At 41.8% G+C, this 14,347-nt stretch overlaps 1 protein-coding gene and 1 pseudogene across 1 annotated transcript; both read right to left on the reverse strand.

The window, feature by feature from the left end:
- Positions 1-452: 452 nt before the first annotated feature.
- Positions 453-1,661, reverse strand: LOC134370503 (chromatin assembly factor 1 subunit B-like; annotated as a pseudogene).
- A 1,354-nt stretch (positions 1,662-3,015) lies between these two features.
- LOC134370504 (protein FAM170A-like) lies at positions 3,016-12,456 on the reverse strand. The gene is made up of 4 exons (XM_063087599.1): positions 12,369-12,456; positions 5,728-5,862; positions 4,753-4,869; positions 3,016-3,719 (listed from the first exon to the last, which is right to left on the reverse strand). The coding sequence occupies exons 1-4, from the start codon at positions 12,454-12,456 to the stop codon at positions 3,016-3,018; spliced, it is 1,044 nt and encodes a 347-aa protein (XP_062943669.1).
- Positions 12,457-14,347: the final 1,891 nt, after the last annotated feature.

Below are 14,347 nucleotides of genomic sequence, written 5' to 3' on the forward strand. Positions count from 1 at the left end.
ATCCCACAAGAGCTTGTTTTGTTTGGTTGTGAAAGGACGTTATCAATGTGCCTGAGCGTGCATATGTATGCATTTAAGTTCTTCATACATCAAGGGCAAACCTATTTTTAAACAGTACATTTGTGAAATTTTCAAATAATACCCACGATATATTTTTTCTTCAAATTCCAAACTCCAATTTAGATAAAGTACCCCTAAATGGGGTTACTAATCCTAACTTTCAAAGGAATCCACCCATATAGAGTCTGTACTTTCATGAGTAGTTCAAGGAAGGAGTTACTGATTTTCACATTAGATAATGTTGAACTGCTCCAGTTTCAGAAACTCATCAAAAAGATGATTTAGTCTATTAAAATGTTCATATCCCAAGTTAAGATGGATACTGAATATAAGAGTATACATATTTCTGGAGAAAAGTCAGTACATGTGTATCTTCTGTTACACAAGTCAATTTACAATGTCTGTTCTGTTGTGTGGGATGCAACTGGCCTTGGGCATCTGCCTTTGGTCTCAGCTCTCCCCCTGCTCATGGGGGGCTCCGAGACCTGGCAGGCCTTCAAGAAGCTGTTGAGGTCCCATGAAGGGTCTAGACTTTGGGCACTTCCATTGTTTTCACCAATTCTGGGCTGTTTCAGCTCTGGAGGACTGACCTGAGGGTCTCCAGACATCTCTGACTGAATTTCTTCTGTGGATGGGTTGGGAATTATGCTGAGTGGTACAGAATTTGGTGAAATATCTGTCTTTAAGGGTATTAAGTTTATTCTCTGGGGCATTGTCTTATTCCAGGCTTACAATGTGTTCAGAGTAAACCTGCAGGATGGGTGGGCTTTTGTGTTTTGACTACTGGGCTACAGGGTCTTCTCCTCTGTTGGCCCTGTCAAGGAGTTTTTGACACCAGGAGTGACTGAGTGAGTGTCCTTGATTGCTGCTGGGAATTGTTTGGCTAGAGGAGGAGTTGTGCAGGGACTGCTGGGTTCTTGTATTCTGCTGGTGGGGTTTCCCTCTATTGGTCTGGGTGCCAGCGAAGACCTCTGGTGCGTTTTGAGTCTTGGTTCTCTTTGCTGTCTCAGGAGTTCTCATGCTCAAAACTGGCTTCTCTTTCAAAGGAATTCCAAGTTCATCTTTCTCAAATGTCACAAATGAACAATAGCCATCCATGGATGAAATGGCCAGGAAGGCCCTGTTGTTAGGCCATGAAATATCACTCAGGGTGTGGCGGTGTATATTAGACATGTAACGGAAAGGGAAAGGCTGCTGGGTGTCATATAGAAGCAAAGAGTCCTCTGAAGCCATAGCAAATAACAGGCAGTAGGGCAGACTCACCAGCTCCAGGTGGCTGTTTCCACCACTGGCCTGAATTCAAAGTGGACTGGACATCAGTGAACAGGAGGTGTCACTTTTTCAGGACATGAAAGTTGAGCAATGGGCCTTTTGTGATTTTTCCTGGAGAAAACATAAGTTGTATTCATTACATTTTCACCAGATTCCACATATCCAGCTGGTGTGAGGAGCAAGGACCTGGCCTGTCTCCCTTCCAAGAGGCACAGGACAAGGCAGAGACAAGCCTCTGTCCCAAGGATGGGTTGAAGTGCAGGCCAGTCATGGTTCTGCCCTTTCCCTGGAAGTGACTGAGATATCTCTGTCCATTTCATAATTTTCATGCTTAGAAGAAGATTGCTGAGGAGCTTCAAATGGTCCACAAGGAGTGGAATTCTTTTTTTTTTTTTTTTTTTTTTGAATATTTAGATGAACCAAAAAATTCCTCTGGCAGCTTTCTTTTTCCAAAGGCAGGAAAGAAAAATAAAAATGGTGCAGGGACACAGCAGCACCTCTAAACAAGATATACTTTCATTTACTGTAGTATAAACCATGCTTTGCAAACTCTACAGCTTTGTCTATGTTTAACTCCTCTCTGCTGTCACTTAGAACAAGACATTTGATGCTGTAACCAAGAGAAATAATAAGATGTGAGAACTGTGAAATTTCTTAAAAGTACACGGGTATCCTCCAGGAAGCAAATCACGTCAAAAGTTGCCAACAATGGTCCATGACAGAAGAGTAGCCCCTATTTCTCTCCTTCTCCAGTAATACTTGACACCTTTGAGGAAACAGCCTTCACTCCTGGTTCTTAGTATACCATGTAAATTTTTTCCCAAGGGAAAAAATAAAAAAGAATTCCACTCCTTGTGGACTCATTTGCAACTCTTCAGCAATCTTCTCCTAAACAGGAAAATTATGAAATTGACAGAGATATCTCAGTCACTTCCAGGGAAAGGGCAGAACCATGATTGGCCTGCACTTCAATCCATCCTTGGGACAGAGGCTTGTCTCTGCCTTGTCCTGTGCCTCTTGGAAGGGATTCAGGCCAGGGAATAAACCTGGAGGTTCTGTGAGTCTTGTGAACTTTGTTTTATCCAGTAATGGTGGGGCCAGCCTCCTCTGCTCTGCTGAACTGCTGCACAGGCCTTTTCTCCTTTCTTGTTGTAAGGCATGGATAAGACCCATTCTCCTTACATTGTCATCAGTCAAGTGTTTCACATCCATGTGTATGTTCCTCTGAAGGAAATTCTTCACCACAGTGATTACTGAACCTTGGGAGGTATCTCTGGTCAATTTCCCTGCTACTGATCCCAACTTTTTTCAGGACCCTGGATCCCAAGTATTTTGAGGCTCTTTCCTACTCCTGGGGCCTTAACCTCTTCTGTAGCACAGTCCATGGCAGTTTTTGTTTTCAGTGAGTCTCCCTTTCTCAACTCTAGAGGGAAAGATGACACACTGGTCTTCATTGTTCTTTAATTCATAAGAGAACATTTGCTCTTCTGCATGGTGTGGCCTGTCACATTGTCCTTCCTTCTGGGGAGAGCATGGACATTGTTAAAAGGGGTTCTCTAATCTTATTGGCGGTGCGTTGGGAGGTAGGTATGGGAAAATAAAGTGGGTAATATGGCTGCTTAGGGAAGATGAAGCTCCCTCGGTAGGGTCTGGGCTGCTTCACCTCTTTTTTAGGGGCTGAAATCAGTCTGTTGATGTGTATGAGGATGTTTCCACATCAATGTGTTCTTCCCTGTTGCACACAGATGTTGTCGTCTTGATTTCGTTCTTCTTCCCTTTCCCGTTCCTTTTGTTCTTTAGCCGGGCTAAGGCAAGATGGCAGGTGCGGCAGCTACAGCCCTCATGGACCCCGTGCTCCACGTGCACCTCCAGGACCTCCAAACTGGGGTAGGACCAGCAGCAGGCCATGCACTTGAAGCCACTGTCCAGCATCTCCGGTGTCCTGGCCCTGGAACTCTCCTCCGGAGCTGGAGGCTCTGCTGGGCTGTCAGCCTCCTCCTTTCTTTCCTCTTGGGCTTTGCTGTCCACGCTGCACTCACTGTCAGTGAAGAGTTCCTTTGTAGACGTGTCAGAGATGGTGGTTTTTGTACTGATATTCTCAGGAAAGGTCATTTCTTCTACTCTTGTCTTCTTTTGTGGGGGCTCCAGTCCTTCCTCTGTATCTGACAAGACAGCCACACCCCTTTTTGTTGGGACATGCACGTAGTAAATTTTCATGGCCCTTTTCTTTTCCTTATGTTCTGAGGACATAAAGGGCATATTGGTTAAGTAGGAATGAACAGAGATATGTGGTAAGGGGGAGTAAGTCTCCCTTTGCTCCAAATCCTGGGGTTGAGACATCTCAGAGGATCCAAGGCAGGAGACATCTTGAGGTAATTGATGGATTCCTAGGAAATAAAATTTTAAACATAAGAAAACTTCAATAAGTATGTGTGAAATCTGCAGCAGTTAAGATGGCCATGAGAATATCCCATGCAGGGACATGGGGAACAGAAGCGCATGCATCTATCTCAGAATTCTGCATGTGCTACATGCTATTTGAGGTGTGAACTCAGTGCACCTATGTAGAGAACGAGTGTGTGGTGTGTCTCATGGAGTTGTGTGTATGTTCTGGAACATATCTGGGGAGTGTTTCCAGTGCTGGTAAGAGGGAATGGTGATGAGCATGTGTAAGTGTCATGGGGTGTGACAGGACATGTGGACAAGTGCAGGAGTGGTGCATGCTCCTGTCAGGATGTGCTGCTCTGTGAGGTGCTGAAGGCCTTGTGGATAGAGTGACATGGGTGAGAAGCACTACATGAAAGTGCCTTCTGTTCAGGGCATATGGGTTTTCTAGAGCCTGGTCTAGCATGGGGGAGTTAAAACAGGTTGTCTGTGTGAGGGAATGTGAAGTATTTATAGGATTAGCGTATAAAGGGGTGAGTGTGAGAATGATTGGGGGCAGGAATGAGGAGCTGAGGGTGTACCTCTGTAACCCTACTGGAGAATGAGAAAGATGGAGAGTGAAGGGATGTGTATTTGACAGAATAAGTAAAAGGAGAAACGGGCCATACTCGGTATGAAGAAGTGTGTGTGAGTATGTGTGTGAGCTTGAGTCTGTGCCAATCTGAGGCAGAAGGTTCTGGTTGAGTTCCCGTGCACTTGTCAGCCCTGCCTGCTGTCTCACCCACAGCTGTCCCAGTGTTCACATGTGGGAAGTTTGTGCCGAGGACCTTTGTCTTATTCTTGAAGGCACATTCCCTCTGTATTTGTCCCTCCTCAGAGGCTTCAGTCCTAGTTTCTCTGCCCCAAAGCTCTTTCCTGTTTTTAAGGGGAAAGTGAAGTAGGAGTTGGGCTGAGCAGCTCAGGGCATCTCCTGCCCAAGCCCAGATCCCACCTTTGCCTCTCCCTCACAGTCCTCATCAACAAGAATGAGCTCACTTGCCGAGGAGACACAGGATAAATGCTCAGAAGCAGCGGAATTTTCTCCTGCTTCCTGATCCTGGGCTGGGACCACCACACTTATCTCAGGAGCATTCTCTTGAGACTTGCAGGATTCTGTGGAATAAAGTTTAAAAATCAGAAAATGATGTTGAGATATAGATAATCTGGGGTCTTTGTACATTGACAAAAAGATATGTTAAGTGGATATATTGTGTAGGGCATCATGACTGCCCAAGGGACTTGCTTTCACAGAAATTTAGGGGACTTTCCCATTCAAAAATCCAAAATAAAAGTGAATAACAGTTATTAAAAATGTGTGTGTGGTGGATGTCAGTGGGATTGGATATCTTGTATGTGATATTTTTGGAGATGTGTACAGAATACTGGAAACCATGAACCTTGCCTAAAATGCAATATGCAGTAACTAAAGTTTAGCTGTTATCATTATTGGCTCAATTTTCTTCATGGGTAATTATGCAAATAAGGGATATGAAGTGCAAATTTGTAAAGAATTATGTATGTGCATCTATTTATTTATACTGATATCTACACTGATAGAAAGGTATATATATATAGAGAGAGAGGTGCAGATATAAATAGTTAGATGGTAGTTAGATAGTTAGATATACAGATGCAAAGATAAAAATTTTTTGAAGTCTCCCTAGAAAAGGGGCCTGATGCTAGAGGTGTTCAAATGAAGAGTTCACAGACTTGCTCCAGACTCCTCTTTTGGAAATATGCTTCTGATTTCACTTGGGTTTCTAATCTTCCCGTCCGTATCATTTAGGAGCCTTTTCCAAAGGAGAAAGAGAACATGGTACATTTCTGCCCATTGATTGGAAACAGAGACTCTGGGAAGTCCTTGAGAGAAGGGGTTGCTGAGCCAAGGAGCTTAGCTCCAATTCTAGGTCATTATTCTGTCCCCTTTCTACATGATTCCTTCTTAGCTTCCCACCTTCTCTACCCCCATACCATTGTAATCAAGCTTGTCTTCAAAAGAGGCAGAGGATAAGTATTTTGAGTCTGAGTCCTCTGCTGTCTGGCTGTGGGCCTGGGTCAACCCAGAGGGTCCAGGCTGTAGAGTGTTTTCATCTGAGTCTATGATTCCTGGGAAAGAGAGGGAAAATCAGATATGTGGTACTTTTTTGCATTCGACAAACATTCAAGAAGTACCATGTACAATAACACACATGGTACTTATCCTCACAAAGGTTATAATCTAGTTATTGTTCAAAGTTCCAAAATCTAGATATACAAAAATATTTGTTGGAATGATGTGTCTGGGTGGGCTGGATCACCCATGAGTGGTGCATTTGTTCTGTGCAGTGAATCAGAGGCTCACAATCTTGTCCAGCACATGGGAAGGTGCACATATTATATGTTATTACTACTTCTGTTTACACGAAGAACAATTTTGTTGTACGTTGTAGGTAAAATGATTCAGTTTGTCACCTGAGATTATCTTATGAAAGTCCTGCTGCTTTCTCAAATAGAATTTGCAGGGAAAAAAACCCCACTGGCTTTCATTTCTTGCCTGCAGTATCCTCTTCCAGATATCTGCTATTTTGGCCTCTGTTGCTAGAGCTCTGCAGGACCTGTGCCTTGTGATAACTCTTTACTTCTGAGCTTGAGCAGAAGACTCCATTTGGATCTCTGGGGCAGCTCCAGAATGTACCTCCCAATGTTGGTCACAGCTCTTTTCTCGGGTGCTTACTTCTTAACTGGCACAGCTACCACTTGGCTTGGCCAGTGGTGTCACCTTTCTTAGTGTTCTCTGCCCAGACAGGGCCCCGGACTAAGTTTTTTTTTTTAATCTCTACTCACTTCATTCAAAGCCTATCTTTGAACCTTCCCAATTATGAGTATATTCAGAGTAGTTTGAGCAGTTGCTTTTTTCCCTAATCTGTGTATTTTTTGAATCAACTCTACCTGCACCATGGATTTAAACATATGAAAATTTCGTTTTATTATTTACTTCTTCTTTATATTTCCAGGGGAAAGGCCTGTAACTTTGAATTCACAAGCTTTAGTAAATAAATAGGCAAATTCTAGTTCCTGATCAAATAACTCATAAACACATTATGTTCCATCCTCTGTTTAAAAACCTTGATTAAGTCTATAACCAAACTATTACTTCTCAAAATACATTTAATTTGCCTCTTAGTTTGCTGTAGAGTGTCTGGTGTGTTATTGTGGAGATGGTGATGTTTAGTGCATGTGGTATAAGCTCTACATAGAATTAGAGTGTCATGTTTGGTGAGTAGAGTCTGGCGTATATACATGTCTGTATATCTACTACGTTTTAAAAAAAATATCACGTAGTCAGTACGGGGGTCAAATTGTCATAGTAAATGAAGGTAGCATGAGTGTGATGTGTTTGGGTGACTCGCAGCATTTCTGTATGTACAGGTATTTCATCTTCCTTGTGTTATGTGAACTGCATGTCATGTGGTATTTAAATACAAGCAGTTATATAATAGTTTTTTGGTATATAAGGGACTGTGTGGATCCGAGTAATTTTGTGAGAGCTGAAGAGACAATGGAAATGTTACAAACGGTTATGTCACATATGAATAAAGGGAGATCATGTGAGCTCCTAGATAGTGTGATTATATGAAGGGACTAAGGAATTGGGAAGAGAGAGGAGTTTGAGAAGGGGGTATAAGATTGCAATAGCTTCATGCTTTAATGTGAAATCAAGCGTTCTACAAGTGTGAATTATTTCTGTGAGTTAGAGATTGTGATATTGCAAAAATGAGGTTACAAGAAAGCAAATTTGAGGAATATAATACATGTGCTGAGAAATGAGGGCATGATGGCTTACTGTGTGAGGACAGGAGTTTACAAGTATATCTGGGAGTATAAAGCAATGGGAGTAAGGAAAGGAGAATGAAGGGATGAGAGTTTGCAGAGATAAGCCTGAGGTCATACGGTGTTGAGGATAATTGGGCATGACCGGGTAAAAATTCATGTGTGTTTATGAAGATAGAAGGTTGTAAGAGGCCAGAGTTTAAGGTCCCTTTTCAAATCTTCTGCTTTATGAGGGGACATGAGCTAGGGAGCTTTGACCCCCTTTTGATGGCAAATATAGAATCCACTGGTTCCTCATTTGATACTTCAGTCTCCACCTTTCTCTTTGTCAGAGACCTGCCCACACTTGTGACCTACAGTGTTATACTTCCGAGGTTCAGACTGAGTGAGTCTTCCCTGTTTCTCTGACAAGAAATGTCATTCTAGAAGGGTTCTGTGTTCTTAAATGCATCCCTGCTCTGAAACCCTTGCACTTTTGGACACTTGTCCTTTTCAAGAATTCCCTTGAATCTCAAGACTTTTTTTATGTAGATGTAATGAGCATCTCCCAAAGGAGAAGTAGAAGAACTTGTATTTTTGCCATGGTCTGGGCATGGGCTGTATCAACTTAAATCTCCCATCTATTAGGTTGTAGAGAGGAGATCTCAGCCAGACCTCACAGCCATGCTTCCATCTCCCTTCCCTACTCTCCAACCCTACCTCCAGTTTAGACATCTCCACTTATGAGTATTCTCAGGCTCAGAGGAGAAGAAGGAAAAAAACTTTGTGCTAAAACTGGTTTTCTGCTCTTTCTGGGGAATACGACAAGGGTGTGTATCATCCATCCGCATATGCCTGATTTCTGTCAAATCAAATGGAAAATAAAGACGTATATACTATACTTTACCCATTTGTTCAACCTTGATAACTCATTATGTACCAAACATTCATGGAGACCACAGTCCATTTCCTAGCCAAATCTCCAAAATATAATTTCTTAATAACTTTTAGTATTACCCAGGTGTCAGAGGCTGGAAGGACACAATGTACATATGTTGTCTTTATGAAGATGCTTGTAGTGTGTGTGTTAAAACTATGATGTCACATTGAGTGCAGTTAATATCATTTTAATATTTGCTTAGCTCTCTATACATATGTTGTTGTGTTTAACATATTGCCTGAAAGTTATGGAAAGTTGAATAATGGCACAAACACACACACACACACACCCAGCAAGATATTCATATCTTAATCACTAGAACCTGTGAATGTTACTTGATATGCCCAAGGGGACTTTGTGAATGTGACTACATAAGAATCTTGTGATGGGGAGATCATCTGGGATTATATGGCTGGGTCTTAAATGTAATCCCAAGAATACTTATAAGAGGGGGGCAAGTAGGCCAAAGGCAGGAAAACAGATATGACATGAAGCAATAGTTTTAAGTAAAGAGAGAAAGGGGCTGCAAACCAAGGAGTGCAAGAAGCCCCCACAGCTGCAAGAGGTAAGGAAGTTCTGAAGCATCCAGAAGAAACCAGCCCTACCAATACCATGATTTTAACCACATAAAACATATTTTGGACTTTTGACCTCCAACACTGTAAGAGAATAAGTTCATGTTGTTTTAAGCTACTCATTTGGTGGTGATTTGTTACAGCATTTAATAGCAAATAAGTAAACACATCAATCTTAAATTAAGGATCACCACATACTCTGTATTGAGTTGCGGCTTTCTTATGAGTAGGCCCTACTTACCTAATTTCCCTACTTTCCTGAGTGCAGAGTTGCTTATTTGAGTCAATGGCTTTACCCTTTCTTGGAGCAAAATGAGCAGCTGAGAATACTTTAGCTTCCATTCACTGTCTCATGTTCATTTCATCCAATACTTAAATTACACCTCTTTTATCAGTTCTGAGTTAGTGATTATTATTTTTTGGTGCTTAAATCATGAATGCTTGTTTATATTCAGTTATAGACATACCAGTTTTTTAGCTCACCAATTGCTCCTGGCTGTCATGCTTCTTCTGTGCTGTTTAATTTTTCTGATTAGGTTCTTTCCATTAGTGTTTTTTACACCTTTCTATGGTTTTTATCTTCAAATGATTTTATTTCATCCTTATTCGTGTATGATTGAGACTGTCCTTCATTGTCAGCACACTTTTTCCTACTGTTGTCATTAGGTTTCTTTGAATGTTTTTCAATAGTTTACTGTGTGAAAAATCACTCTTTAGAAGATATTCTCATGTTACCTTGTAGTTGTTTTAATGTCTTTGTTATTAGTGTTCCATATTTTTGGTATAGCAAACTTAGGTGTGGATTACTGTGCCTGTCTCACAGTGAGCTTATGATATTTCCTAATTCTAAAAATTTTAACCGTTCTGAAAAGTTCTCAACCATTATTTCATTGATCATGTCTGTCTATTTTGTTTTATTTTTCAGAAACCTCCATTCAATATACATTGTACCTTCACATTTTATCCTCATTTATTTTTATTCCACCTTCAAATTTTTCAGCTTGGAGGAGAGGAGATTATGACTGTGTCCAAAGTATACTTTCCTATCAGTGTCTCAGCAGAGATTTTCTGCTGGATTTCTGTCTATGCTCATATTCCTACTCTGCTGATCTGCCTAGACTTTACCATTCTACCTTTCTCCCTACCAGCATAAGAAGGCATGTGTTAAGAGGAGTCACAAGAGAAACATTCTGATTGAGAATTTCTATCTCTTGCCTCATGGACCAGTTTATTGTCCTCCAAAGAGTACCCAGATTGTTTGTCATTTTTGTGTATGTTTGAGATTCCCAGAAAATGAAAGAACAGTTATAAAGATTAGTGGGTGTCTTTCATTCATTTGTTCAACTGACAAATATTCTGAATTATGTGCTTAGCTCTAAGAACAGACATGACCTATGAGTTCTTTGAAAATAAAATCTATATCCTGCTAAAAACCCTCACACACATGTACAGAAAAACATTTGTATCATCAGAGTGTTGGAGTCTGGATTAGACATCCTCCATTTGGATTAGTCTGCATACCATCCACTAATGCTGTGTCCCTGATTGTATCAGAATTCATGAAGTGATAGAACTATTGACTTCCATTATTTTGCCAAACTTTTCTTCTGAAAGTCCACTTATATGGAGCCTAGACTGTGTCACAATCTAGTTCTTTGTTCTCAGGGTATAATTCTGTACACTGAGGAACCAAAATTCCTGAGGAACATACAGAGTTCCATGCAGAGACAAGAGGCTTACAGCTAAAACTGCAATTTCCATTCTGCTCTCCTCCTACCATTTTTCTCTCCAACATACGACTGCCTCCTCCAAACATACACACACACACAGGAATACTTATTTTGTCCTGAACAGTTATCTCTTGCTTGGGCGGGGAACTGGTATACTTCAATATGCTGTTCTTATATCTTGATCTTGCCCTCAAGTCTCCTCATTCCCACCAGCTTTGGTTAAGAGTGTTGGTACAGTTTGCCTTCCTCTACATTTTTCACACTTTCACTCTCTGCATCCCAGATCCTAGAGTTTCACAATCTCAAAGAAAACAAGTGGTATTTTTTTTTGGAAGAAACTAAATATTCATAATTTCATTATGTTATTGTCCCTGTTTCAAATGTTAATGAAGCCCACCAATATCATTTAACTGCTCGAAATAATCAAGTATCATGAATATATCTGGCATGTGTATTATGCACACATTGCAGTAAAATTTTGTGTGGTGAATGCAGTATGCTTGGTGTTTATAAATTCATAATGTGTTGTTTAAAATTGGGTTAGGGTTTAATGTGTGATTGACTTGGTGTTTGCAAATGGGAATATGGGGTGAGTTTTGTTTGAGTGGGAATGGTATGTGTGTTTTATGTATGTGTTTTAGTTGGAAACATATCTATGCTTGTCCATTGCGTGTCCTGTGATTATGGATTTGTGTATTTTGTTGTTTATTGTTATATGGTTTTGCTGTGCAATGTAATCAGTGGGAATATTCTCTTTGAAACTAGAGGAATTAGCATATTGTGAAATATAAGGGAATAAGGCAAGAACATAAGGTTGTGAAAATCAAAGGGTAAAATAAAAATAGTATGAGTTTTCAGAATGCAAGGCTGTGTGAAGAGCTAAAAATAGATGAGTGTGCAGTGAAGAATGTGTAAGAGTAAGTGGATTGTGATATATGACTGCTTTAGAAAATAAAAGTATGACAGATTGAGTTCCGAAAGAGTTAAGAAAGAAATATAGGAACTCAACAGTTAGACAGGAAGAATAATTTTTGGTGCCCTAGGGTGACAATAGCTAATGATATTGTATTGTTTGTTTCATGATAGCCAGAAAAGAGGCTTTGAATGTTACAGCCACAAAGAAATGATAAATGTTTAGGTGATAGATATGCTAACTATTCTGATTAGATCATTATACCATATATGCGTGTATTGAAATAACAAACTGTAGACTCTCTCTGCTCTCTGTGCTTCCACCGTCTTGCAATGTGAGACCTCTGGGTCACTGTTGCCACCACCAGATGGACTTTGGACTTCCCAGCCTCAGAAACTGTCCCAGATCCTGACCGTGCCACTGGTGAAGCTGGTGAAGGCCAAGTTGTCTTCCAGATTGAGAACCAGGTCCTGGCAGGAGACAGCCGCCTTGCCAGGTAGAAACCAGGTCAAGATGGCGGAAGAGGAGAGCTGCCTGCCGCTTTTCCGCCACCAGTAGAAGCAGCTTGAGGCTCGCGCCAGATGCAGCTGTAGAAGAATCGGCGCAAAGGAAGAGCTTCGAAAGGGTGTCTTTACCCTGCCGAGAACCGAGAATCTTCCCCCAACCCGCGTGCGCGACCTGCCGGTGAGCCACAGCCCGCGTCCCAGCCGCAGCTGCAGAAGTGGAAACATGGAGGCCTGAGCCAGCGTGCATCACCCAGTGCTGCAACGGTGACAGCGGCTTCTGAACCCCCACCCCCACCCGCCGTCCCTGGAGCTAGAAGCGAATCAACCGGCAGCCGAGACAGGGAGACGTCCAGCGGGAGAGGCAGAAGCTCCGCAGAGACCACACGCCCTGCAGGCCGCCACTGCCTGATCCAATAGGTAGGCTTCACCCCCGCCACCGGGCTTCATTCCCAGCCCAGCCCGGCCCAGTGCACACAGAGCCGGGAGACCTCCGGCAGGGGAGGCGGGAACTCCACAGGGTCCACGCTGCTGCCATGCAAGCCAGCAGCAGGTAGGCTTCACCGCTGCCACCCGGCTCCATCCCAAGCCCAGGCTGGTGCGCACAAAGCAGGCAGACATCCTGCAGGGGAAGGGGAAGCTCTGCAGAGACCGACCACACGCTCTGCAGTGCCTCGGTGCATCCCAGCAGCCTGGGCCAGAGCGCAGAGAACAGGGAGTCACTGAGGTAGCCATACCAAACTGGCAACCACAGCAACATCTTAGTCAGTCAATAGTGTCAAACCTGTGGACTGTGAAACCCCCTGCCACAATGAATAAACATCAAAGAAAAGATACCAGAAATACGAAAAATCAAGAAAGTACACCACCAAAAGTTAATAAATCTCAAGCTCTAGATCCTATAGAACAAGAAGCCCTTGAAATGACTGACAAGGAATTTCGAGTGATAATTCTAAGGAAACTGAATGAGATACAAGAAAACTCAGCTAGACATCATGATGAAACGAGGAAAAGTATACAGGACCTGAAAGAGGAAATGTACAAGGAAACCAATGCCCTGAAAAAACATGTAGCAGAACTTGCCGAACTGAAGAAGTTATTCAGTGAAATAAAAAACACAATGGAGAGTTTAACCAACAGGCTTGTCGAAGTTGAAGAGAGAACCTCTGAACTTGAAGATGGGCTGTTTGAAATAACACAAGCAGACAAAAAAAAAAAGAAAAAAGAATCAAAGACTTGAAGAAAATCTGAGAGAGATATCAGACAACCTTAAGCGCTCAAATATCTGAGTCACGGGTATTCCAGAAGGGGAGGAAAAAGGAGATTGCATTGAAAACATATTCAACAAAATAGTGGCAGAAAACTTCCCAGGGATAGGAAAAATCACAGATCTTCAGATCCAGGAAGCTCAACGATCTCCAAACGTATTCAACCCAAAAAGGTCTTCTCCAAGACATGTTATAGTCAAATTGGCAAAACTCAGAGACAAAGAGAGAATCTTAAAAGCTGCAAGAGAGAAGCGTCAAATCACCTATAAGGGAGCCCCAATCAGACTAACATCAGACTTTTCATCACAAACCCTAAAAGCTAGAAAGGAATGGGATGATATATTCAAAATACAGAAAGACAGAGATTGTCAGCCAAGAATACTCTACCCTGCAAGGCTATCCTTCCAAAATGAAGGGCAAATAGTATATTTCTCAGACAAACAAAAACTGTGGGAGTTCACCACCACACGACCACCCTTACAAGAAATTCTCAAGGGAGTACTGGGTTTGGTACCTGAAAAATAACTACCACTGCCATAAAAACCCAAGAAAAATCAAAACCCACTAGTATAATAAAAATGTCATTCATGAAGAGAAAACAAACAAACAAAAAGGCTATCTACAACCTAAGGAACCAACAAACACAGAAACCAAACAGTATATCAGAAAGCAAGGAACAAAAGACACCTAAGACAACCAAACAACCAATAAAATGCTAAGAATAAATCAACACTTCTCAATAACAACTCTTAATGTAAAAGGGTTAAATTCCCCAATCAAAAGACACAGACTGGCTGACTGGATTAAAAAGGAGGACCCAACTATATGCTGCCTTCAAGAGACCCACCTCACCCATAAAGACTCACATAGACT

The sequence above is a fragment of the Cynocephalus volans genome, chromosome 2 (assembly GCF_027409185.1).
Source record: "Cynocephalus volans isolate mCynVol1 chromosome 2, mCynVol1.pri, whole genome shotgun sequence".
Classification (NCBI taxonomy): Eukaryota; Metazoa; Chordata; class Mammalia; order Dermoptera; family Cynocephalidae; genus Cynocephalus; species Cynocephalus volans.

What these genes read in the sequence shown, in the direction of transcription:
- LOC134370504 (XM_063087599.1), bottom strand. Translation starts at nt 12,456, where the DNA reads ATGCACGCTGGCTCAGGCCTCCATGTTTCCACTTCTGCAGCTGCGGCT. An exon ending in AGACAAGCTTGATTACAATG is followed by an intron (nt 4,870 to 5,727) that starts GTATGGGGGTAG and finishes TTTATTCCACAG; the next exon opens with AATCCTGCAAGTCTCAAGAG. An exon ending in ATCCTGTGTCTCCTCGGCAA is followed by an intron (nt 3,720 to 4,752) that starts GTGAGCTCATTC and finishes TTTATTTCCTAG; the next exon opens with GAATCCATCAATTACCTCAA.